The sequence below is a fragment of the Geotrypetes seraphini genome, chromosome 1, assembly GCF_902459505.1.
Source record: "Geotrypetes seraphini chromosome 1, aGeoSer1.1, whole genome shotgun sequence".
NCBI lineage: Eukaryota > Metazoa > Chordata > Amphibia > Gymnophiona > Dermophiidae > Geotrypetes > Geotrypetes seraphini.
Genome location: NC_047084.1, coordinates 209,368,720 through 209,395,109, shown reverse-complemented (window position 1 = coordinate 209,395,109; position 26,390 = coordinate 209,368,720). Strand labels below are relative to the sequence as shown.

The following is a 26,390-nucleotide window of genomic DNA, read 5'->3' as shown; positions in this document are numbered from 1 at the left end:
ACAAGAGTGCAAAAAAGGAGGAATCTTTTATCTCAGATTTATCAATCAGAGCATGACTATAAAAAAGGGAAAAATGATAAAAGAAAATCAATAGATCAAAAAATGCTAGAGAAGCTTAAAATATTAAAATCAGATTTACAGGAGATGGGCCTTCTTGACATCAGTATAAAATTGCAATCATTACAGCAAGAATATTTTGAATCAGCTAATAAAACAGGGAAACTATTAGCTCAGAAATTACATAAGAAACCTTTAAGAAATTATATTAACAAAATAACTGATCAAAATGGTAAACAATTTATAACTCCATCTGAAATTCAAGATGCTTTTCTACATTATTATAAGAAATTGTATACTCCTGAACATGAAGAACCGGTTGATATTCTCTCTAAATTCTTTGACCACTTGAATAATCATTCTCTGTTAAAGAATGAAGCAGAACAACTATCTGTGCCAATTGATGAAGAAGAGGTTTTATGGGCCGTCAAGGATATGAAAATTGGAAAAGTACCTGGCTTGATGGCTATTCAACCAAGTTCTATAAAGTTTTTAAAAGCTATCTTTTTAAACTATTGGTAGCCTTCTTTAATTTTATAGAAAAGGGTTCTTTACTGCCACATTCATGGAGATTAGCTGGAATCACTTTAATTTTGAAACCAGATAAAGATCCTACCAGTTGTGTTCATATCGGCCGATACTACAAGATTTTTACAAAAATCCTGGCAAATAGATTGCAACAATAAGTGCCACAACTGGTGAAAGATGATCAAGCAGGGTTCATAAGAGGTAGATGAACCTTTGTTAATATTAGAATGGTATGCCATTTATTGTGGGAAGTTCAACATTCAGCTCTGAACTAGGAGTAGATGTGGAGAAGTCCTTTGACATGGTCTATTGGCCCTATCTGTTTAAGCTATTAGAGAAAATAGCTTGGGTACAAGTACTCTATCTGGCTCCCCTTGCTTATTTAAGGATTAATGGATCCTATTCAGAAAGTTTCCAATTAGAACGGGGGACTCGTCAAGGCTGTGCTTTATCGCCAATAATCTTCTCCATAGCTGTGGAACTACTGGCTCAATTAGTTCAACACCCTGATATTCAAGGTATTAAATGTGGCCAAGTGGAGCGAAAAATATTGCTTTTTGCTGATGATGTTCTTTTTACCCTGGCTAATCCGGTAGATACTTTGTCAACAGTAATGCAGATATTGGCTCTTTTTGCTCAGATTTCAGGATTTAAAATTAATGCAAGCAAATCTGAGATTTTGGATCTCCTCTTAAATGATAGGGAAAAATTATATATTAAAGAAAATTTCCCTTTAAATGGACAGATTATTACTCGCGTTACTTGGTGGTAAATATAACAAGAACATTTGCTGATTTGTATTCAGCTAATCTTCCAGAGTTACTTAAAAAGATTATGAATGAGTTAAATAGATGGAAACATTTAAATGTTTCATGGCTAGGTAGAGTACATTCTATTAAAATGATTGTTCTCCTTTATTTGTTCTCTGCAATTCCAGAACAAATACCATCTTCCTTTTTTAAAGGATTGGAAAAAAAAACTTTTTACCTATATTTGGAATAATAGACACCCAAGGGTACAACGTAATATGTTATACCAACCAAAAAATTGGGTGGAATGGCAGTTCCCCATTTTCAATCATATTCTCAAGAAGCACAATTGCAATATCTGATTAGGTGGAAATGTGAAGCTGATAAGGACTGGGTAAATTTGGAGTAAAATTTGTTAGAGGAATTTCCTCTATAGGTAATTCCATTGTTGCCTATTGAATCTTTGAAAAAATTAGCTTCTAATGATAATCCTATTATACAGCATATATTGATGGAATTTCGAAAAAAAATTTTTATGAGACAGCTATAAGATATGCCACCTTCTTTGCTCCTGGGAAATAGATAAGGCCTTTTATCATTGGGAAAGACATGGCCTGAGAATTCTAGGCCAATTAACAAAGGATGGAAATTTAATCTCATTTGCCTGTCTGAAGACAGAATATGGACTGGTAGATCGAGATTTATTTCAGTATAGACAATTAAAAGATTTTTATCATAAGAGAGTATCACTGAGTGGTGCAGAACCAGGCAGGAAGTGCAAAGGTCGTGTTCTGCTACCAAAGCCAGCTTTCCAGCAGGAGAGTGCGCTGGACCACCATAACTTTAAAAAGGTACTGAGGGGGGGAGGTGTATTCACCCTTTTTGGGGGTGGAAAAAGTGCATTTTATGGAGTGAAAAATACGGTACCATTGATTAAGATAGTTTAAGATAAGGTAAAATTTGTTTATAATTTTGTTTATGTCTAAGGGCTCCTTTTATGAAGGCGCGTTAGAGCCTTAATAATAATAATAATAATAATAACTTTATTCTTCTATACCGCCACAATCTTGTGACTTCTAGGCGGTTTACAATCAAGAGTGCTGGACATTCAGCGACATACAATAAGTAGATATTCAGAGGAAATACAGAGATCAGAGACCTCAGGAGGCAATAGTATAGAAATACAATTTGCTGAGCGAAAATGTAATATGTACATTTTAGTAGGTAATGTCCGACAGGACCTGTTGGGGATAAATAGCAACATAAAGTTACGATAAGATGAAGATAGCAGATTATATTTATAACAGTGCTGTAAGTTCAGGTGGAATAGGGAGGGGGGAGGGAGAGGGAGCGCGGGTCAATTGTTTAGGTATTTCTGGAACAGGTAAGTTTTTAGGCATTTCCTGAATTCCCCGTATGTAGTGGGCGAAAGCAGTTGGTCTAGGTCTTTGCCCCATAGGACTGCTTGGTGAGAGAGAAGGTGTACGTGGTGTTTTTTCATTTTGCAGCCTCTAACTGGAGGGGAAATGAGTTTTGGGTGTGTGTTTCTCTTGAGTTTGTTATTAGAAAATGCGAAAAGGTCCGTTATGTACTTGGGGGTCAGGCCGTATAGTACTTTGAAGTACTTAATGCTCAGAATAGCGCACGCTAAAATGCCACGCGTGCTCGCCGCTACCGCCTCCTCTTGAGCAGGCAGTAGTTTTACGGCTAGCGCACACAAATCCAGTGCGTGTACTAAAAACGCTAGCACACCTACGTAAAAGGATCCCTAAGTTAACTGCCATACGAAGAAATCAGTTATCTATGTTTCAAAAAATATAGTGTAAATATAAAACTTGGGTGGAATCTTGTTATCTCAGAAATAGATTAGAATTGGTTTGAAATATGTACTAGATGAGTCACCTCTTGACCTCTATGGGGGGTGGGGAGTTGTTTTGTTGATGGGAGAGATGGGGTTTGAGGATTTTTTTTGGTATTATAGTAAAAGATTATGATTATGTATTTGGGGTTTTCCTTTTCCTTTGTTGGATAGAAAGTCTTTTTTAAAAATTAAAAAAAAGAAAGAAAGAAAGTCTTATATTTATAATTGTATATTTGATGGTTAAGCTCTAAACATTTTTAAATATCTTCGTATTGTGAAATTACTTTAATAAAGAATAATGAAAAAAAAGAAAAAAAAAGAAACATTAATTAGCACCATCAACACAACATATACATTATACGTTAAATAATTTCACTATCAACATAATAGATGTTACATTTTTTTGTTTGTTTTACACCCTAGAACGAGATCTTGTGCTTGAAGTGGAGAAAATGAGAACACAATATGGTATTTTGCGTGGAGATAGATCACCATCTCGGCTAGATAAGTTTGTGAAGAGCTTGGAAGAAGAAAGGGATTACTACAAGAGAGAACTGGAAAATGTTGAAAGAACATTCAAACGAAGATCTAGCCCATTAAATAATTCTAGGCAAGAAAGCCCATCCCATGTCACTCCAGAAAAGGTAACTTCTATTGAGAAAATTAATATATAAATTAGACTTCAGAGTGCATACATAGCTTATCAAACCACAGTTAAGCGCTTGCATCTTCATTCATTTCCCTTTTCTCCTTCTTTGGATTTATTTACCATCTTTTTGAGAAATTCACCCAAGGCATTGTACAGCAAGAATAAGTTGAAAATAGGTAATAGACATTCTCAGAGGACAAGCAGTTATATATTTTCACATATGGGTAACGTCATCCATGGAAACCAGTATAGACAATCAAAAAGCAATGCCTGCACTGTGCACGTGTTAGTGCCTTCCTGCCCAACATTGGCTCACAGGACCTGTAGTTCTCAGTTTTCCAAGGAGCTGAGAAGCTGTTTTTCACAGTTCTCAGCGCGTCAGACTTTTGCCTATTTTTGTGCCCTCACTTTATTTTTATTTTTAGTCTGTCATTATTTTCTTTCTTTTGTACCTATTTAGTTAAAGTTTTTTCAACTTTTTCCAATTTTGCATTTTTGGGTCTTCAGGCCTCCCGAAGCCTTTATTTGTTCCGGGAGCCTCAAACCATTTTTGGAATAAGTTTGACTTGAACTCCCTGGGCCATTGAGCCCTTTAACTTCTCATCAGTGGTTTTTCCCTCAATATCCAAAGCACCTGGCAACTTCAAATAGTGCACTCAATGTAATAGGACCATTTCAGGCTCTGATCTGCACATCTAGTGAATCTAGTGTCTTGGTACAGACTATCGAGACATTTCTTGCACCCTCTGCTCTCACATGCAGAAGAAGTACCTTAAGACCCAGAAACTTCAATTTGGAAAGCTTTTCGGTATCACTTCAGAAGCATTGACCATGCCTGGCGATACCAATCTCAACACTCAACCTTGTTCTATTACAACATTGACTCCTGCACCATCTGCTTCAACGACAGTTCAGGGACTCCTCATATTTATTGTTGGTGTCGCTGGCATCAGGGGAACCTTGTAAGACAACTAAGAAGCACAAACATGTCTCCCCTACCAGACACGAGGGCTTCCAAAGCCTCATTGCAAAGACAACTGATCACCATTTCTACAGCTGTTGTCTCCTCAAAGGCGTCCCTCAGCATCGAGGTTCCCGACACCTCGTCATCTAGTATAACATGTGCCCACTGTACCTTTTCCAATATCGGTACTGGCGCCATTGATACAAGATGAGCTCCAAGCATTACTCCAACAAGAGCTTGTTGGACTCCTGCAGTCGCAACCTACACAGGCTCCTGCACCATCGGTATTAGTCTCAGCCCAGTCCAAGGATATTTCCAGGCACCGCTTGAAGAACTTTTGGCATCGACACCTACAGTGCTCTTGATGCATGCATTGTCTTCCCAGGGAGTGATAAAACTGACTCTGATTTGTCATTATTCCAGTGATCACTTTCCTGAATTCTCTGTAGGTGAATCTTATGGGATACTGTCTGAGCCTTCTCTACCTCCTTCACGTTGCAAATCTCCACCTGAAAGCTTATTTTCGCAAGCTTTGTATGACAAATGGGACAATAACTTTCTATCAGCATGATGTCTGAGGGAGGAGCCTAGAGCAGAATTGATTTAGGTCTTAGATTATGAAGAATGGCCTAAAGAGTTGCATCAAAGTACCACTCCATAAACTCATGAAAGATGCTGTTTTTAAGAACTGGGAGATACCTCTTGCTGTGCCAGTTGCTCCTCATAAGCTTGATACCCTCTATAGAATTCAGACTTGTCCTGGGTTTGATAAACCTCAACTTCACTTCACTTAGACCTGTCTCTTGTGGTTGAGTCTTCCCTAAAGTGTGTTAACAGCTCTTGCTCATATGCTAACACTTTACCTTGCAGAGAACCCAGAACCCTGGACAGATCTGACAAGATAATATTTCAGGCATCTTGAAGAGGTACTGAGTGGGAATCTGCTAAGGAGAGAAAAACTCCATTGAAATATCTTATCTGCTGGCATTCAAACTTGGAAAAAATTAAAACATGGGTTATAGTAGATTAAGAACATAAGAATTGCCACTGCTGGGTCAGACCGGTGGTCCATCGTGCCCAGCAGTCTGCTCACATGGCGGCCCTCTGGTCAAAGACTAGTGCCCTAATTGAGACTAGCCCTACCTGCGTACGTTCTGATTCAGCATAAATTTGTCTAACTTTGTTTTGAATCCCTTGAGGGTGTTTTCTTCTATCACAGACTCCGGAAGAGCATTCCAGTTTTCTACCACTCTCTGGGTGAAAAAGAACTTCCTTATGTTGGTACGGAATCTATCCCCTTTCAATTTTAGAGAGTGCCCTCTCATTCTTCCTACCTTGGAGAGGGTGAACAACCTGTCCTTATCTACCAAATCTATTCCCTTCAGTACCTTGAATGTTTCGATCATGTCCCTTCTCAATCTCCTCTGTTCGAGGGAGAAGAGGCCCAGTTTCTCTAATCTTTCGCTGTACGGCAACTCCTACAGTCCCTTAACCATCTTAGTCGCTCTTCTCTGTACCCTTTCGAGTAGTACGGTATCCTTCTTCATGTACGGTGACCAGTGCTGGATGCAGTACTCCAGGTGAGGGCGCTCCATAGCCCGGTACAACAGCATGATAAACTTTGCGATCTGTTCATGATCCCCTTCTTTATCATTCCTAGCATTCTGTTCGCCCTTTTTGCCGCCGCCGCCGCACATTGCGTGGACGACTTCATCGACTTGTCGATCAGAACTCATTTCATTGTCCTTCTCTTTTACTTTTTTAGTTCAATATTCTGTTTTTTCAGCAGTCAGTTTAGGCAACAGTGTAGCCTTTAGAGTCTGTTAGTTTATATATAAAAAGTGTTTTAGTCTAGATTAGTATTTTAGGTTGCATTTCAGAGCATGACATAAGTAAGATCAGATTAGGACACAGAGAGCAGTTGAGGAAAAGCTTTGTTTAATGTTTAATTCCTGCCCACCCTCTCCAGTTTCCACCCACCCCTGGCCTGATCTCTGATTTATAGTCCCTTGAACCTATTAGAAGGCTAAAAAGTAATTAGCTCTTAAGAAATAATCAAATAAATCATCAGAGGTTAACCTACCAATTACATTACAAAATAATGATAAAAATTAAACATTACCATAATCTAGCACGCAACTAGCAATCTTAGGGGCCTTAGTGTGCTTATTCCAACTCCCGTAGCAACTTAACAAAGAAATACCAGAGGATTGGAAGATAGCGAATGTCATTCCAATCTACAAAAAAGGATTGAGAGGAGAACCAGGCAACTATAGACCTGTGAGTCTTACGTTGGTTCCAGGGAAGATGGTTGAAGCGCTAATCAAAGACAGCATAGTTCAGCACCTGGAAAATCATGACCTGATGAGAGACAGTCAACACGGCTTCAGGAAGGGGAAGTCATGTCTGACGAATTTACTTCAATTTTTTTAAAAGGTGAACAAACATATTGATAGCAGACACCCGGTGGATATAATATACTTGGACTTCCAGAAGGCGTTTGACAAGGTTCCACATGCTAGGCTTCTGAAGAAACTACAAAGCCATGGAATTGAGGGGGATATACTAAGATGGATAGCGAATTGGCTGAAAAGCAGATTGCAGAGGGTAAGCATAAATGGGAAGTTCTCGGACTGGGAAAAGGTGACAAGCGGTGTGCCCCAGGGCTCGGTCCTTGGGCCAATCTTATTCAATATATTCATAAATGACCTGGAAGAGGAAGCAACGAGTAACATAATCAAGTTCGCAGATGACACGAAACTATGTCGGTCAGTTGGATCACAAATGGATAGTGAAGAACTCCAGAGAGATTTGAACCAGCTAGAGAAATGGGCGGAAAAGTGGCAGATGAAATTCAATATAGAAAAATGCAAAGTGATACACCTAGGCACGAAGAACAAGGAACATGAATATAAAATGTTAGGTGTGACATTGAGCAAGAGCGAACAGGAAAGGGACCTGGGGGTACTGATAGACCGGACACTGAAACCGTCGGCACAATGCGCGGCGGCTGCAAAGAAAGCGAACAGGATGTTGGGCATGATCAAGAAGGGACTCACAAGTAGATCGGCTAACGTCATAATGCCGCTTTACAGAGCAATGGTCAGGCCACACCTGGAGTATTGTATCCAACACTGGTCTCCCTACCTAAAAAAGGATATAACCCTGCTGGAAAGGGTACAAAGGCGAGCTACAAAGCTAGTAAAAGGTATGGGAAATTTGAGCTACAAAGAACGCCTCAGAAAACTAAGCTTGTTCACTCTAGAGAAAAGAAGAATGCGTGGAGATATGATAGACGTTTAAAATACTAAAAGGACTAGATAAAATCCAGCAAGATGCATTGTTATTCACGTTGTCAAATGTGACTCGGACGTAAGGTGATGTACTGAAGTTGAGAGGCGACAGGCCCAGGACAAATGTCAGGAAGTTCTGTTTCGCACAGCGAGTGGTAGACGCTTGGAACGCTCTCCCGGAGGACGTTGTGACGGAGACCTCCATTATAGGATTCAAGGGCAAGTTGGATGCATACCTCCTTGCAAATCACATTGAGGGATACAGGTAAACAAGGTCTCATTATGAGGCACCTAGTTGGGCCTCTGCGTGTGCGGATCACCGGACTGGATGGACCAAGGGTCTGATTCGGTGAAGGCATTTCTTATGTTCTTAAGAAGCAGGCAGCAGTTCAGCAGCAAGATGGAGGCTATCCAGTCTTTTGCATTGAGTGTCACGTTTTGATTATCTCCCAGTTAGTGAGAGGTCTTATGTGTGTGCTCAGTGCAAAGAGCTCCTAGCACTCAGGAAACATGTACAACATCTCTTGATGCTAGAGTAGCAGACTTGGGATTGTTGAGGGAGACAGAGGTCTGTGCTGTATTGGAGGATGGAGGTGGTCTTGAAGGAGAGCAGGACCTGCCCACCAGGGGATGCAATGCCCTCTCTCACTGGATATGTCTCCAGGGGCTTCTGCCCAGGAGGGAAGGGTTAGGGCAGCCAATAAAGTGGGAGATTCAATCATTAGGCATGTAGATAGCTGGGTGGATGATGGACCTGAGGGTCACTTGCCTTCCTGGTGTGAAGGTGGCAGATCTCACATGTCACCTAGATAAGATTTAGACAGTGCTGGGGAGGAATCTGCTGAATTGGTACATATGGGTACCAGTAATCTAGAAAAATGTGATAGGGAGGTTCTGGAAGCCAAATTTAGGCTTTTAGGTAGGAAGTTAAAATCCAAAACCTCCAGGGTAGCAATTTCAGAAGTGCTTCCTGTTCTATGCACAGAACCCAAGAGACAGGCAGAGCTCCAGAGTCTAACTACATGGATGAGGCTATGGTGCAGGGAGGAAGGCTTTAGATTTGTTAGGAATTGGCGACATACTGGTGAAGGGAGAGCCTATTCCTCAAAGATGGGATCCACCTTAACCAGAGTGGAACCAGGCTGCTGGCATAAACATTTGAAAAGGAGACAGAACAGTTTTTAAGCTTGAAACCGGGGGATGGCCGACAGTCACTCAAAAGAGCATGGTTCGGGGGCAAGGTATCTTTAAAAGATATCATAAAAGGGAAGATAGATCATCCCAATAGTGAGATTGCAATACAGGCCACAGTAGACAAGGTTTCCTTAAATACAGAGCAGACTGATTTTAAAGATTGCAAATTATCTATGCCAACTGCTGAGCAAATAGTAAATAGATGATGACAAACACTGTTTGAAATGTTTGTATGCAAATGTCAGAAGCCTAAGAAACAAGATGGAAGAGTTAGAATATATTGCACTAAATGAAAAGATAGATATAATAGACATATCTGAAACCTGGTTGAAGGAAGATAACCAACGGGACAATGTCATACCAGGGTACAAGTTATATCATATGGATAGGGAGGATTAAATTGATGGAGGCGTAGTGTTATATGTTAAGGAGGGCCTTGAATTGAACAGATTCAAAATTCTACAGGAGCAGAAAAACACTTTGAAATCCCTATGGGTAGAAATTCCATGTGTAAGGGGGTAAAGGATAATGATGGAATGTACTTCCGTCCATCTGACTAGGATGAACTGACAGATGCTGAAATATTATCAGAAATTAGGGAGGCTAACAAACTGGGTAACACAATAATAATAGGTGATTTCAACTACCCTATTAACTGGGTAAATGCAACATCAGGGCATGCTAGGGAGATAAAATTCCTTGGTAAAATCAAGGACTGCTTTGTGGAGCAACTGGTTCATGAATCGACATGAGGCGAAGCAATTCTAGATTTAGTTCTTAGTGGAGTGCATGAATTGTTGCTAGAGGTAATTGTGCTACAACCGCTTGATATCAGTGATCATAACATGATCAGATTTTATATAATCCCTGGAATAACTTCACACAGGAAATCCAGTACAATCTTCCTTCTTCCTTTTTTAATACATGGAATATATATAGTCTGGTATTTTTTAATAACATTCACGCCTGATGTAACTAACATAGTAGATGACAGCAGATAAAGACCCGAATGGTCCATCCAGTCTGCCCAACCTGATTCAATTTAATTTTTTTTTTTCTTCTTAGCTATTTCTGGGCAAGGATCCAAAGCTCTGCCTGGTACTGTACTTAGGTTCCAACTACTGAAGTCTCCGTCAAAGCTCACTCCAGCCCATCTAAACCTTCCTAGCCATTGACACCCTCCCCAGCCCATCCTCAACCAAATGGCCATATACAGACACAGACCATGCAAGTCTACCCATTACTGGCCTTAGTTCTTCAATATTTACTATTATTTTTTGATTCTAGATCCTCTGTATTTATCCCACACTTTTTTGAACTCCATCACCGTTTTCCTCTCCACCACCTCTCTCGGGAGTGCATTCCAGGCATCCACCTCTCTCTCCGTGAAGAAGAATTTCCTTACGTTGCTCTTGAGTCTCCCACCCCTCAGCCTCAAATTATGCTCAAATTATTGATCCAATTATCTTAATCTGGTGCAGTGATTAACAAAACACCTTAGGTGGGAGAGAATATTTTGATGTATAAGGCTGTGGATGTGTGAGGAGGTTTGGAACCCTGCTATTTACTCTTCTCCATTGAGAATATTGACCATTTAAACCTACTCTCTATTTTCTGTCTTTCAACCAGTTCTTAATTCATAATAGAACATTATCTCCTATTCCATGCCTCTCTAATTTCCTCAGAAGTCTTTCATGAGATACTTTGTCCAATGCCTTTTGAAAATCTAAATACACAATATGAACTGGCTCACCTTTATCCACATGTTCATTCACGCCTTCAAAGAAATGCAGTTATTGGCAAGATTTCCCTTGACTAAATCCGTGTTGGCTTTTTCTCATTAATCCATGCTTTTGTATATGGTCTGTCATTTTGTTCTTTATATTAGTCTCTACCATTTTGCCTGACACCAACTTCAGACTCACCAGTCTATAATTTCCTGGATTACCGCTGGATCCCTTTTTAAAAATTGGCATCATGTTTGCCACCCTCAAGTTTTCTGATACTATATGACAACATTATTTAAGAATCAGTCATTTCGCGGGTACTTAAATACATCCAGGTATTTTTCTTACTTCACTTCCAAGCACCATTACTATCAGCCTTCCATGTTTACATGCTCCATCAACCAGAGACATCCTAGACAGAGACAACAGAAGTTAGAATCTCAGAATCAGTCCAATCAAGAATCGTGTTATTGGCTCCCGTCCAGAGAGCACTACCAACACCTCACTTGATCTCCCTCCAGATCTTCCAGAAGAGAGCAAACTTCATCGATTTCACCAACGCTGGACTCTCATAATATTGGATCAGTGGATGTCCCAAGTAGTAGTTCATGGTTATGCCCTAGACCTACTACAAACACTGTCCGAACCACCCTCTAAGAGAGTCTCTTTTTAGTATTATTTTATTATTATTATTAGTTATTCAATTTTTTAGCCTGTCCTCCCAAAGGAGCTAGAACAGGTTATAAGAACATAAGAATTGCCGCTGCTGGGTCAGACCAGTGGTCCATCGTGCCCAGCAGTCCGCTCACGCGGCGGCCCCCAGGTCATAGACCAGTTCTCTAAATGAGTCCAGTCTCACCTGCATACATTCCAGTTTAGCAGAAACTTGTCCAACTTTGTCTTGAATCCCTAGAGGGTGTTTTCCCCTATAACAGACTCCAGAAGAGCATTCCAGTTTTCTACCACTCTCTGGGTGAAGAAGAACTTCCTTACGTTCGTATGGAATCTATCCCCTTTCAACTTTAGAGAGTGCCCTCTCGTTCTCCCTACCTTGGAGAGGGTGAACAATCTATCTGTATTTACTAAGTCTATTCCTTTCAGTATTTTGAATGTTTCGATCATGTCCCCTCTCAGTCTCCGCCAGAGAAGGCTCTCCATATCAATCTAGAGCTACAAGCAATTTGGAATGTCCTGCATACCTTTCAGTATCACTTGCAGAATCAAGTAGTTCTTGTCCGCACTGATAATCAAGTCGCCATGTTCTACTTGAACAAACAGGGATGCATAGGGTCTCATCCTCTCTCCCAGGAGACAATATAAATATGGACTTAGGTATACTGCTTTCTGTAATATGTTCTGCATGATTTCCCATCAGGAAACCAGAATGGAGTAGAGGAGTAGCTTAATGGTTAGTGAAGCAACCTGGGAAGCTGGGGAACTGGGTTTGATTCCTGCTGGAGCTCCTTGTGACTGTGGGCAAGTCACTTAACACTCCATTTCCCCAGGTACAAAATAAGTATCTGTATATAATTTGTAAACCACTTTGAATGTAACCACAGAAAGGCAGTGTGAAGCAGTGAAGAACACTCTCTCACTGATACTGCAATTACACTACTATAAACCAGGGGGTGCTAGCTCACAGGATGAAGAATAAACCACTTGAGTGTATATGGGACAATCCTGCCTGCGGGACTCAGACTGGGAGGAGTTCATATGCCCTAGAGTGGAGTTATTCTGGGAGATACCAAAAGAAGAAAGTTCCTGGAAAGAGGCCCTGAATGAGGAGGCCTTTAGGAGAGAGCCTGAGGCAGAGACTTTAGAAGGAGGGAAGTGGCCCTGAAGTTTGGGTTCCCTTGCTTGTATGGAAGTCATGAAAAGTCAGCAAAGGTAGGCAAGCTGTTCGTTGGATATAAGAATCCTGTTTAAGAGGTCTGGAGGGAGCCAAACTTGTTGTTGTGAACCCTGCTAGAAGCTATATGTATTGAGAGTCTGTTTGGAAGGTCTGGAGGGAGCCAGATCTGCATTTCAGAATCATTCAGATAGATATGAATTGAAGGTTTGAGGACTGTGGAAAGTGTGCCTCTGAAATCGAGATATTATTCTTTATTTTCTGTGCCAGAGAAGTGACAAGCTTCATCATTTGTTAAGTTTTGTTTCACCTTGTTTCCTTGTCTGAATGAGTTTTATGAAGGCTTTGCTCCATACCACTCACACACATTACGAAGTCCCATTCCCTTTAACGTTAGCAGACTTCTTCAACCTCACGAGTGGTCTCTCAACACATCTAGATAATGACAGATCTTTGCATCTTGGGGGACTCTTAAAAATAGACCTCTTTGCGTACTCTCAAAATAATAAACTTCTACACTACTACTCCAGACTCCACTTGCAATGGTCTGGAATTTGATGTGTTTTGCTGGACTGGCGAAAGAAGTTCCTGTATGCATTATCTCCAATTCCTCTCATTGGGAAAGCCATACTCAAATTTTACCAAGATCAAGGCACTATGATTCTCATTGCACCTCAATGGCCATGTCAGCTATGGTTCCCTCTTCTACAGCTCACTGTGCAAGAACCCATTACACTGCAATCTTTTCCAACCTTTCTTACACACAACGAAGGCATTCTCCATCCCAACCTATTCTCGTTAGCATTCATAGCATGGTATCTTTCTCTGACCATGTAAATACTTTCACTTTATCTATACTAGGGAAAGGGATTGGGACTTGTATACCACCTCAAAGCGGTTTACATACAGGTACTTCAGGCATTTTCCCTATCTGTCCTGGTGGGCAGTAGAGGATTAAGTGGCAGGGTCACAGGGAGCAGCGTGGGGTTTGTACCCACAATCTCAGGGTGCTGAGGCTGTAACTCTAACCATTGTACTACACTCTCCTCCAGCTATCATTGAAGTTTCCAGAAAACCTTGTATACAGCGTTGCTACATATTCAAATGGACTCGCTTCATTGTTCGGTTTAACCTTCACTCGCTAGATCCTATCACCTGTCCTCTACCGTCCATACTGGACTAGCTTCTTCATCTTTCCAATTTTGGCCTCAAGACAACTTCTGTATGAGTTCAACTCAGTAGCATCGTGCATTTCACTCTCTGTTGGAGAGGTTCATCTCTTGATCTCCAGGTTCATGAAAGGCCTTAAACACACCAAGTATATCTCAAGTCTCTAGCCATTGCCTGGAATCTTAATGTTGTCTCCTTTTGAACCACTCTCAGCTTCCACTCTAAAACATCTCATTTGAAAAGTGGTCTTTCTCATAGCCTTTATGTCAGCACGCTAGGTTAGTGAGCTTTAATCACTTGTGGCAGATCCACCCTATACAAGATTTCACCTTATTAGGTTGTGCTCTGCACTCATCCAAAATTCCTTCCTAAAGTAGTCTCCAAATTCCACCTCATTGAATCCATAGTTCTACCTGTCTTCTTTTCAAGGCAACATTCTCACCTTGGTGAAGCAGCTCTTCACACCTTGGTCTGTAAATGTGCTGTTTCATACCTAGCCTCACAGAATAACTATTCAACACTTTGTGTCCTTTGACCCTAACAGACTTGGACTTCTGTCACCAAGAAAACCATTTCTACTTGGCTTGCGGACTGTATCTCCTTTGCATATATTACTATGGCGACTTCAGTAGCCCATCTCCGCTCTACACCCATTGAGGACATTTGTAAAGCAACACTTGGTCCTCAGTCCATACCTTCACTTCCCACTACTGTTTGGAGTACCATTCCAGATGAGACAGTTAATTTGGACAATCAGTTTTGCAAAATTTGTTATCCTTAGACAAGCAGGCAGCATATTCTCACATGTGGGTGGCGTCATCCATGGAGCCTCTGTACGGACAGTGAAAAGTGTAGTATCACTTTAAGCTTTAGCAAGCTTATAGACTGCTTGCACCGCACATGCGCGAGTGTCTTCACACCCAACACCAGCTCGTGAAGTCATCAGTTTTTCGTTTTCTGCGGAGTGAAGACATATTCTTTTTTTTCTCTGTCGAGTTGCCTTCCCGTTTAAGTTTTTTTATGAACTTTTTCCAAGTATTTCTGTTCTTTACTTTTGAAAATTGGTAAAGCAGAATAGTTGACAGAAACTTTGGACTTTATTTATTTAAAAACAAACTTCTTTCGAAGTTCAATGGCCCTAGCGCAAAGTTCCATCCTTCCTTCATACTGGGATCATCAATGGATTTTCAGACTTATTTCTACTTTACTCCGGCTTGCCCTCTTTGACTATATCTGGTTTAGGAGAAGAGAAGCTATATTGTTTATTGTCAAAGTTTTTCTTCTTTTGTTTCTATGTTATTTCAACATATAGATCTGGAGTTGGATTTCCAGCGACTGGGACTTGCCGGTACCAGTAGACATCCATACCTTCATTGGTGGGTGGCATATTAGCATTGAGTCTATTTGATGCATGACTTAAATATACGATCGGTAGGTCCAAAAACAGAACTAATCAAAGACTGGCTAATCAAAGAAGACCTAGGATGCCTCTTCCTCACTGAAACCTGGCTCATATCCGACAAAGACCCTCACATTATAGAAATCTGTCCCAAAGGATACAAAATTGAACTAGTTTGCCGAGCAAACAGACGAGGAGGAGGGATTGCAATCATAGCAAAAAACAACTTCAACATCAAAGTCCTAGCCAAGCATTCCTCCCCCAATTTAGACCTTCTAGCCTGCCAACTTTCTGACACCACCCTAACAGGAAATCTAAACTGCCTTCTATGCTACATCACCCCAGGAAAATGGAACATAACTAAATATGAACTAGAAGAGTTCATCCTCCAGAACTCGCTTTCCTCTACAAACAATCTGATCCTTGGTGACTTAAACCTCCACCTAGAAGACCACTCCTCCAAACAAGTAGAAGATATTATATCATACCTCAGTACCCTATCATACCAGATCCTCAACCCGGAACCAACACATGAAAAAGGTCACCAACTCGATATCGCAGCATACTCATCCCCTAACTTCAACACACAAAACATCCAAATCACCAATGGCACCTGGCAACCCACCCTATGTTCGGACCACTATAAATACAACTTCACCATCAACTGGGAACATACCAAAAACAAACCCACCCCCCTCAAAACAAGCTTTAAGACTAGACAGAAAATCGAACCAAACACATTCTGGAACGCAGTGGACCCAGCAATAGATTCCAGCAACCCTAGTGAATTCATAAACTCCTGGCGGTCTCTCAGTGAATCGACCTTGAACAAACTAGCACCACTAAGAGAAAAAAACAAAATACATAGACAATCAGATAAATGGTTTGACACCGAACTCCTACAACTAAAAAGGAAATGTAGACAACTAGAAAGGGCATGGACAAAACAGAAACAAGTTATTACCAAAATAGAATGGAAAACCCAACTCAAGCAATACAAAATCAAATTGAAGGAAAAACGCAAAGACTACTACTCCAACCTCATAGGCACCGACAAACCAGACACAAAAAAATTGTTCAACCTAGTAAGAAACCTCACCGACACTAAACCATGCCTAGCCACCCAGGAAAACCTAACACCTACAGCCTCTCAATTAGCAGACCACTTCAAAAATAAAATCATCTCAATTAGAACAACATTCAACAACTCACAATACAACACAGACAAGATTCTAACAAAACCCACAACAGCCGAAGCAATATCAGCAGACAGGTTCTGGACCGACTTCCCTAAAACCCAATGGACCGAATTGGACAGGCTATACAAAAAATATTGCAAATCAGCATGTGATCTGAATAACTGCCCACCATACCTACTAGCAACAGCTTCCATCAATTTCAAAGCTTGCTACACTTTATGGCTGCAAACCACACTCAGAGAAGGCCAGTTCCCACCAGACCTCGGAGAAATTATAATCACGCCAATACTGAAAGATCCCAAAGGTCTAACAAACAGCCCATCAAACTACAGACCAATCGCTTCTATCCCAACATACGTCAAAATAATAGAAGGACTAGTCGCACAACAACTATCCACATACCTCGAATCCCACAACATCTTACACCCATCCCAATCCGGATTCAGAACCAACTACAGTACTGAAACTCTACTAGTATCTCTACTAGACATAGCTCGAAGTCACCTCAGCCAAGGAAACAAACTGCTAATCATCCAATTTGATCTATCAGCTGCATTCGATCTTGTGGACCACTACATACTCCTCCAAATACTAGACGAAATAGGAATTTCAGGTAAAGTTCATAACTGGTTCAAAGGCTTCCTCAAAAATAGAACATACAGAGTCAAATCTAAAGACATTCTATCTGAACCATGGTCCAATCCATGTGGAGTACCACAAGGCTCTCCCCTGTCTCCCACACTTTTCAACCTATTCATATCCTCCCTAGGCACCACCCTAGACGCCCAAAATATTACTTCTCTCAGCTACGCGGACGACATTACCATCCTCCTTCCATTCGACATACATAACCCAATCTCCACAGAACGCCTGAAAAATACATTGGAAACAGTGGATAAATGGATGATAGATCACAAGTTGAAGCTAAACTCTGACAAAACCAAATTCTTATTACTAGAGAAAGACAAAACACCATCCCTAACAGAACTGGAAGTAAACTCAATCAAGTACCCTATACAGAACTCCCTCAAAATCCTTGGAATACACTTAGACAGATGCTGTACAATGCAAACACAAATCCAAAAAATCACCCAAAAAGCATTCTTCACAATGTGAAATTTAAGAAAAATCAGAAAATTCTTTAAAAAAGACCAATTCAGGATCATTGTCCAATCCCTGGTACTAAGTATCGTCGACTATTGCAACAGCCTCTACTTACCCTGCCCGACCAACACAATAAAAAAACTACAGACCATCCAGAACACAGCCCTCAGACTCATATATTCACTCAGCAAATACGACCACATTACCAATGCATACCTAGAATCTCACTGGCTACCAATAAAAGCAAGAACACAATTCAAACTCTACTGTCTCATTTTCAAAGTAACCCATGGCATGGCACCTAGTTACCTAAATAACCGTTTTCACTACTACCACCCACCAAGAAAAAGGAGAACACAGAACCTCTTCACCTATCCACCACTCAACGGTACCTGCCGTAAGAAACTCTACGACAACCTCCTGGGGACACAGACAGCCAAAATAGACTCTGACATCTCTAAATTACTGACCAAAACAACAGACATAAAAGAGTTCCGCAAAGAAATAAAAACACTACTGTTCAAAAAATATCTCCCATCACTCTAACCACCGCCCAATGAGTTCCCAATCAACGACTTCGGAATCACTCATCCATATTATCTCTTTGTCTGTGATCAAGAATGTACTGTAACTCTTCTACACTACACCTGACTTAACTGATCGAGTTGACATATATTACCTCTGTAAAATGCATTATCTTCTGCTATATGTAGTATCTTCTGTAATAAGTAATATCTTCTGTGAAATTGTAATATTATAACTCTTCACTGTTCCTGTAACTTACTCATATCCTGAAATGTAATTCTACTGGAATGTCCCAGATATTTTCTATATTGTAATCCGCCTAGAACCGCAAGGCACAGGCGGAATAGAAATCCCTAATGTAATGTAATATACTGATATTTCAACCATGTCAATGCAGATGTATCGCAGTGAGATCGATACGTCCATCTACATGTATCGGTGGCATAGTAGCATCGAGTCTATTGGATGCATGCCTTTTTATACCGATATTTCAACCACATCAGCAAAGATGCATCGCAGTGATATCGATACCTACATTTTCTTGCATCAGTGGCATATAAGCATTGCGCCTATTTGATGCATGCCTTTCAGAACCAATATTTTAACCACGACACAGATGCATCACAGTGAACAGTGCCCTGTCAATTAAGCATCGAGTCCATTTGATGCATAGCTTTCTTGATGATACAGGTTATCATTCTGAAGCGCATCGCCTTTGCAGGCCTTCACGCTTCAACACCTGTGGCACCTTCGATACCACTTGATGCTACATGGTTATGGTGCTTCCACTTCATCGATGAACATCGATTCAGATTATTGTTTTGAAGTGCGGTGCCTCCTCTTCATACATCGCTCCATTGGTACCAATCCATACTAAGTGTAGCATATTCAACAACGGTACTTTCTCCAGGTTCTTCTTATATAGTAGCATCGATGATCATCATATCTTTATGCAATATTTCCTTGTATATAGTAGTTTTTCTTCAGTATTGTGGCATCTACATCGATGGCACCTGTACGGAATACATCATCGAGGAATAACTCCACTTTGACACTGATGTCTCTTTCTGTGCAGATTGTGTCTCTTATTGGACATGCATCCCTCTTTGAGGTCTTCTACCCCTCGACAACCTGTGCAGGATATTGATTCCAGGGTTGATGACTTTATGCACATTGCTCCGCATCGTTTACATCGGCTATTACCTACTTACTTTTAACAGAGCATTAGTTGCTGTTTGAGGGAGTATTTAATCGGAGAGGTACCGAAGACAAAGTTCCATCTCAACCTCTGTTCTTCAAGTTATAGTCGATGTTCGTCTTCAGAGCATCGGAGCATCATTCAAACGTAGTCATAAGTCTGCAAAAAAAAGAATTAACGTTCTTCATCTAAACGTCATCATGAAACAGTAAATAAGAAAAAAAATTGATGTTTTGTCTGCTTACCTTGGAGCGTCAGCATGGGTCCAAAAGAACCTGCATCAACATTGATGATTTTCATTGGGTTACTGTGACAGGAATCCACCATGGGTTGAGCCTGTAAGGTGGTCTTTTTCCTGTTGTTTGGACACACACACAGACTAGAGGGGGGTTGTACCTGTTAAGTGAGATACCAGGATCAACCAGCATCGATCCATATTGCAATTTTCTTTCCATACTGTTTCAGGAATCCACCATAGGTGTAGAACCTGTAAGGTGGTCCTTTTTCTGTTCTCTGGATAGAAACATGTAAAGACGAGTGACGGAATCCAACATGGGTGTAGATAGTTTCCTTACCATGTTTTAAAAAATAATAATAAGCAGTGTTTACTTTTGTGCTTATGCACTATCAATGGCCATTCTCTTTCTCTATTTTATCCATTGAAGCAGAATGGTTCTTTGCTTTAACTTATAAGCAGGATCAACCATCAATGTTCATACAATATTTTCCAGAAGGCTTATATAATTACTTTAAAGTATCTTTCCCTACATGGGTTTTCCTATTGTGTAATGGACATTATCCTCAACACCCTTTCCTCCATCTCTTTTTTTTCTAAAGGAACCCGGAGGTTTGGATGTGTCGGGGGGGGGGGGGGGGGGGGGAGGAGGCCACTACTGAAGAGGCCAAATAAACTGAATATACTTGTGTGCAATTTCAGTTTCAATTTTAATTTTAAGCCAGAGAAAATGGATAAGCTCAGGTGCATTTTAATAATATATCATAGTACCATTGGTTATTGTTCCAGTACTGAAATCAAGCTGCACCTTTATCACAGGTCCTTTGGTTATACAGTGGTACCTCGGTTTACGAGTGCACCGGTTTGCGAGTGTTTTGCAAGACGAGCAAAACATTTGCAAACTTGGTGCCTCGTAAACCGAGCTTGCCTCGCTGTACGAGCGCGCCCCCCCCCCCCGCGATCCGGCATCCCCCCGCTCGCGTTCCCCCCCCTCCACCGCGATCCTACTTTGCCCCCCCCCGAGCACGTCAGTGACACTAACTTTACCCCGTCTTGGCACCAGTGCCAGTGCCCAAAGATCCTCCCTCTTCTGGCGCGGCCTGGGCTGGGCGGTGCATCTGAGATCCTCCCTCTTCTGGTCTGGGCTGGGCTGGACTGGCTTTGAGCATTTGCGCATGCTCAAAGCCTTCTGGTCTCGCTCTCAATCTCGGATGTCTTGCGATGTCCAAGATGATATAACGCAGTCCCTTGCAGGAATGGATGTCAGTGGCCTTGACGTTGACACAGAAGAGCTTGAAAAGGAACTCGACTCTATACTCGAGTCTACCAACAAACCTCCAGAGCTTCCTGATGTCCCTGGATCACAGCTGCCACCACCTGGCACCCTCCTTCCTGGTATCGGAGAGGGGGGATTGCAGAAACCCAGTTTGACAAGGGAAGGTTTGATGCCGAGATCAGGTTCCGCTCTTTCAGAACCCAGGCGGGGTCAGAGACTGATGATGGAGTGATTCACCTGCAGGAATAGAAGAATTATTACAAAGGAGAAAGCAGAACACCTCTGAGGTGCAGCAGGGCTGTACCATTAGGATTTGACAAGCACTTCGGTCTTCTCTGTTTAAAGAGGATATGGATACTGGGTATTCTATGGAGCAGCATCCAAGCTTGCTGTGCTGTACATCCTTCCTTATTTGTTGGTCCAGTTCCCAACTGTCCCCTCCCTCAGGCTTGCAGCTGGTTTTGTGTATGTCAGTACTAAATATTTTTCCTTCACAGCTGACCATCAATTTCACATTTGCTGATCATGGTGAATTTTTCACTGTTTGGATTAGGATGCTAGTGAAATAGCACTGATTTCTGTCATATCTGCCCATCTCTCTTTCTCCTCTTGGATTTTCAGACAGCTGTGATGTTTCATTCCAACGTAGATCCAGCAGCAACTGAAAGTGTCTATAATAATAAAGAAGTAAAACTTAAAAAAAAAAAAGAACATTAAACCAACTTTTGGTTGTTACAAGAATATTAAACAAATCCCTTCAAACTTTCCTTGTTTACTTTTTGAGGGGATTTCATGCTTACTGGCATATTATTTTGATAATATGCATCTTCTAGCTGTTTCTACTGATTTTCTCTATATTAAGGCTTATTACAGTACTTTTTCAGCCTTCATGAGATGTAACAGATTAATAATAATATTACAAATATTTTTATTGAGAAGTTGTTTTTCTACACAGTAAGCCACTGTCATTTTAGTTTTATACCCCATAGTATCAGCTTTTCTAGAATACTTTCTACTTTTTATTCTCTAAAGCAATTATTTTCAAGAAAATCATGCTTTTTTTTTATTATGAAATTCCTTTCCCTTTTCATTCATATCTACTTAGGGATAGAACTGGTTTCAGCTGTTCATTGAGTTGGCTACTCCATATAGGTGCATTAGTCAGTAGTTCTCTTATTTGGTTTTTGAATCTTTTTGGCATCTCCATTGCCTATATTTAGATTCAACTGACTCTCAGGGGTTGTTTATTGTTTTCCAACCTCCATTCATATAGGTTTTCTCAGAATCTTCCGTTTACCTCTAGTAGGGCATTAGGTTCCTTCTCTTGCCTCCGCACTCTCTTATCAGACATTAGGTCTAGTTTTTTGTGGGGCAACTTGAGTCTTTCTGAGTTTCTTGGAACCCAACGCTCCCTCCATCCCTTTTATTGAAGCTAGGGAGTCCCACATGTGAGAATATGCTACCTGCTTGTCTAAGGATAAAGCACAGTTACTTACCATAACAGGTGTTATCCTGTGACAGCAGGCAGATATTCTCACAACTCACCCACCTCCCCTAGTTGGCTTCTTCGCTTGGGCATAGAACTGAGGACCTCGCGAGCTGGCGTCTGGCGGGAAGGCACTCGCGCATGCGCGGTGCGGGCAGACTAAAAGCTTGCTAAAGCTTAAAGTGATACTACACTTTTCACTGTCTGTACCAGGGCTCCATGGATGACGTCACCCACATGTGAGACTATCTGCCTGGTGTCCCAGGATAACACCAGTTACGGTATGTAACTGTGCTTTCTCTTCCTAACCACCAGTTCTCCCTCCAACCCTTTCAATTTGCCAGGTTCATGTTTAATTGTAACTCTTTTCCTAGAGGCATGCTTCTGGCAGTTCAATATATGAGAATATATAACTTCTTGTCCTTGGAGAAAGCAAAGTTACTCATCTGTAGCAGGTGTTCTCTGAGGAGAGCCGGAATATATTCTCACAACCCACCCACTTTCCCTAATTGACTGCTTAGATTTCTTACTGAACTGCAGGTCCCGTAAACTGACATTGGACGGGAAGGCACCAGCACACATGCAATACAGGCAGTACTAAAATTTAAAGTGACAGTACACTTTGACTGTCGATACCGGGTTTGGTAGATGATGTCGCCCATATATGAGAATATATACCTGCTCTCCTCGGGAAAACATCTGCTACAGGTGAGTAACTTTGCTATTACAGAAGTAAAAATATTCAAATAACAGTACATAATATGACATAGTTTGCTATTTACAGTGTCAGCACAATTCAGAATAAAACATCTTATTAGACAGCATTGACGAATAAGCTAGAGTAACAAGACTTAGAAGGTAAGAGGACTAGCTTAGTTGCATGTGATCTCAGTTGAGCAGGAGTAGTTAAGTAAATCCAGCCTACAGTATGTGCAACCAACGTTATTCCTTGTGTATGTGGGTGACTAACAAGTTAGTTGTTTCTTCCATTAAAGGCGGGGGAAGACCCAAACTTTCATCTGTTTCCTGAAATAGAAATAGTCTTTCATTGATTGAATCCTTTCAGGGAGTACATTTGGGAATGTGAGGGCCATTCTGGAGAAGACTTGTTATAGAAGTGATGTGATGTGATCACATTGCCTAACCTCCTATTAATCTTGCCACAGCATTCTGAATCAGTTAAAGCTGGTACAAGCTTTGTACTCGGACAAGTGTAAAGTCCATTACAGTGATCCAGTCTTGATGTTACCAATAGAAAAATGAAGGCAAATAAAGACCTTGTGGCCTATCTAGTCTGCCAATCCACACACATCTTCCTCAGTGATTCAATGTACTTGTCCTAAGTGTTCTTGAATTCAGTTACATTTTTCATCTGCATCACCTCCACTGGGAGGCCATTCCATGCATTCACTACCATTTCCACGAAAAGTATTAAAATCTTTGTCTGTCCCCTCATTCTTTATGGCAAAGACCATTGACCATTTTAGTAGCCATCCTCTGGACCGACTCCATCTTGTTTATAACTTTTTAAAGGTGAGGTCTCATCTAATATAATAAAATGCTAGGCCGCGCATGCGCACTCAAAAGTCGTGTTCCCTGATCCGTCGTGGAAACACGAGTGCGCATGCGCGCGTTTTACGTCACCACAGCCTCCCTGCTCTCCACCTCACGACTCGCCTTCGTTCCGGAGACACCATAGAAGAACTCTCCCCAATCGGAAAAGCTGTACGGACTCTATGTCATCGAGACTCCTGGCCGGAGCGGGATCGGACATCCTTCCACGGGGCAGCAACTGATGGCAGGGGCACTCCTTCCTTACTTTTCGCCCCTCTCCAACTACCGGCTTTCTACCCCGCCCCCCCTCCCTATACCACACTTTCTACGTGACCTCTGCTCTCCCTCCCACGCTCTACCTCCCCCCTACCCTTCTCAGGCGCTTGCAGCCAGCCAACGATTGCCTTCACAACGCATAATTACTTCTCTGGCAAGCCCGCGAGGGGAGGAGGGTGAGGGCTGGGGTTGTCCCGTTGGCAGCATGGCCCCGATCACCTTGCGCCCGCTCTCCGCCCCACTGCCGAGCTCTGGAGCGAATAAACCGCGGCTGTGCTGTTCTTCGCTCTGCCCTGCTCCTTGCCTCAATATACTTTCAAGCTAAAAGACGAGGCAGCAGCTCCCCTCAGGATCCCCACCCACGTCGGAAGTCCGATGCAGTCGGGGATCTTGAGAGGAGCCGCCGCCGCGTCTTTCAACTCAAAAATATACCAAGGCAAGGAGCAGGGCATATCGAACTTCCAAATGACCGCAACTCCTGCACAGAACGCCGATCCAGGGGAGTAGGCCAGCCATTTTTAAACAGAATGTTTCAGCTTCAAGTCTTTCATATTATTTGCTGCCCCCCCCCTTGGATTTTAATTTCTTCTTAAACTTGCCCCACTTGGAGCTGTTGATTTATAAGCTGTTATCAGCTATTTTTCTCCCATTGTTATCCTTCAAGAACCCCTCCCCTGTTCCGTTGTGTTGTTTTTTTTTTTTAACAGAGAGGTAGGCAAATAAATTGTTGGCCATTGCTGAGGCAGAGTTTAAGGGTGCCTGGCACTGCCTTCTTCCTTGGTTTGAGCCCATGCCAATGTGTCTAACGTTGGTCCTGAGCCCAAAGGAAGGGAGAATGGACGGGGGGCAGGCAAGGGGTGGTTGTGGACAGCCAAGGAAAAAAAAAAAAAAAAAAGAAAGAAATACAGAAAGCGGCTAAGAAGAGAGAAAAAGAAATAAAGACAGACACACACACATATATTCTAGCACTGAGCGATACCACCGGCTTCTGGGCAGGATATTTAAGAGGAAAAGTCCCAAACTGACAACTGTGGGCTAGGGAGAGGAAGAAGGAGGTAGAGAGAGATGCCGGATCTGCACACTGACGCAGCAGAGGACATTAGGCCAGTAGAAGACCCAAAGCAGCGTTTAGTGTGCCTGGGACGCTGCTGCTTCTGCCAGGTTTGTCAGCCGTGTAGCGGTGGGAGGGTCAACGGGGTTTCTGTTGTGCCGGGTAGGGTTGGCGGGGGGGGGGGAGTCGCGGCATGTTACAATGGGAGGCAGGCAGGCTGGCATCGGTGGGGGGTTCAATGGAAGGCAGACTGGCATCGGGGGGGGTTCCATGGAAACATGCTGCTCAGGGGGATGGGAGACAGGCAGGCAGGCAGGCAGACTGGCATGGGGGGGAGTTTGGTGGAAGGGGGATGGGAGGCAGGCAGGCTGGCATTGGAGGGGGTGGGGGATTCAATGGAAGCCAGGCACTCAGGATGGCATTGGGGGGGGTTTCCATGGAAATATGCTGCTCAGGGGGATGGGAGGCAGGCAGGCTGGGAGGCAATGGAGGGGGGGGGTTTCAATGGAAGGCAGGCTGGCATCGGAGGGGGGGAGGAAGGAGGCACTGGGGGCACTAAGGACATAGGAAGGGGCACTGGGGGCACTATGGACATAGGAAGGGGCACTAAGGACATAGGAAGGAGGTACAGGGAGATTCACAGACAGAAAAAATGACAGAGAGGCAGCATGCAAGGAGAGAGAGACAAAGAAAAAAAATACCCAGACAGACAGACATCCTACTGCAGGACAGGTAGGTAAAAGGAAGGGAGAATGGACAGGGGGAGCAGGCAAGGGGTGGTGGTGGACAGCCAAGGAAAAAGAAAGACAGAAAGCGCAAAGGAGAGACAGAGAGAGAGAGAAAGAATTAAAGACAGACACACACACATATATTCTAGCACCCGTTAATGTAACGGGCTATAAGACTAGTATTTTAATATAATATAAATAATAATATAAAAACAAAAATTTATCATTAGGGCAAAAGATAGAGATCATTCTTTCCCTTCTCTTTTCTTTTAATCATTTTACGATGACAGGGGCTGCTCCTGTTTATTGATGAAGTCC

At 42.0% G+C, this 26,390-nt stretch overlaps 1 protein-coding gene across 4 annotated transcripts in view; it reads left to right on the top strand.

Moving 5' to 3' along the window:
- CEP135 (centrosomal protein 135) overlaps window positions 1–26,390 on the top strand; it is a 307,612-nt gene that overhangs the window by 131,926 nt on the left and 149,296 nt on the right. For all 4 annotated transcript variants that reach the window (XM_033944786.1, XM_033944776.1, XM_033944765.1 and 1 more), the window contains exon 11: window positions 3,619–3,839. In XM_033944786.1, the coding sequence (XP_033800677.1) occupies window positions 3,619–3,839 (221 nt within the window). The remainder of the gene's footprint in view (window positions 1–3,618; window positions 3,840–26,390) is intronic.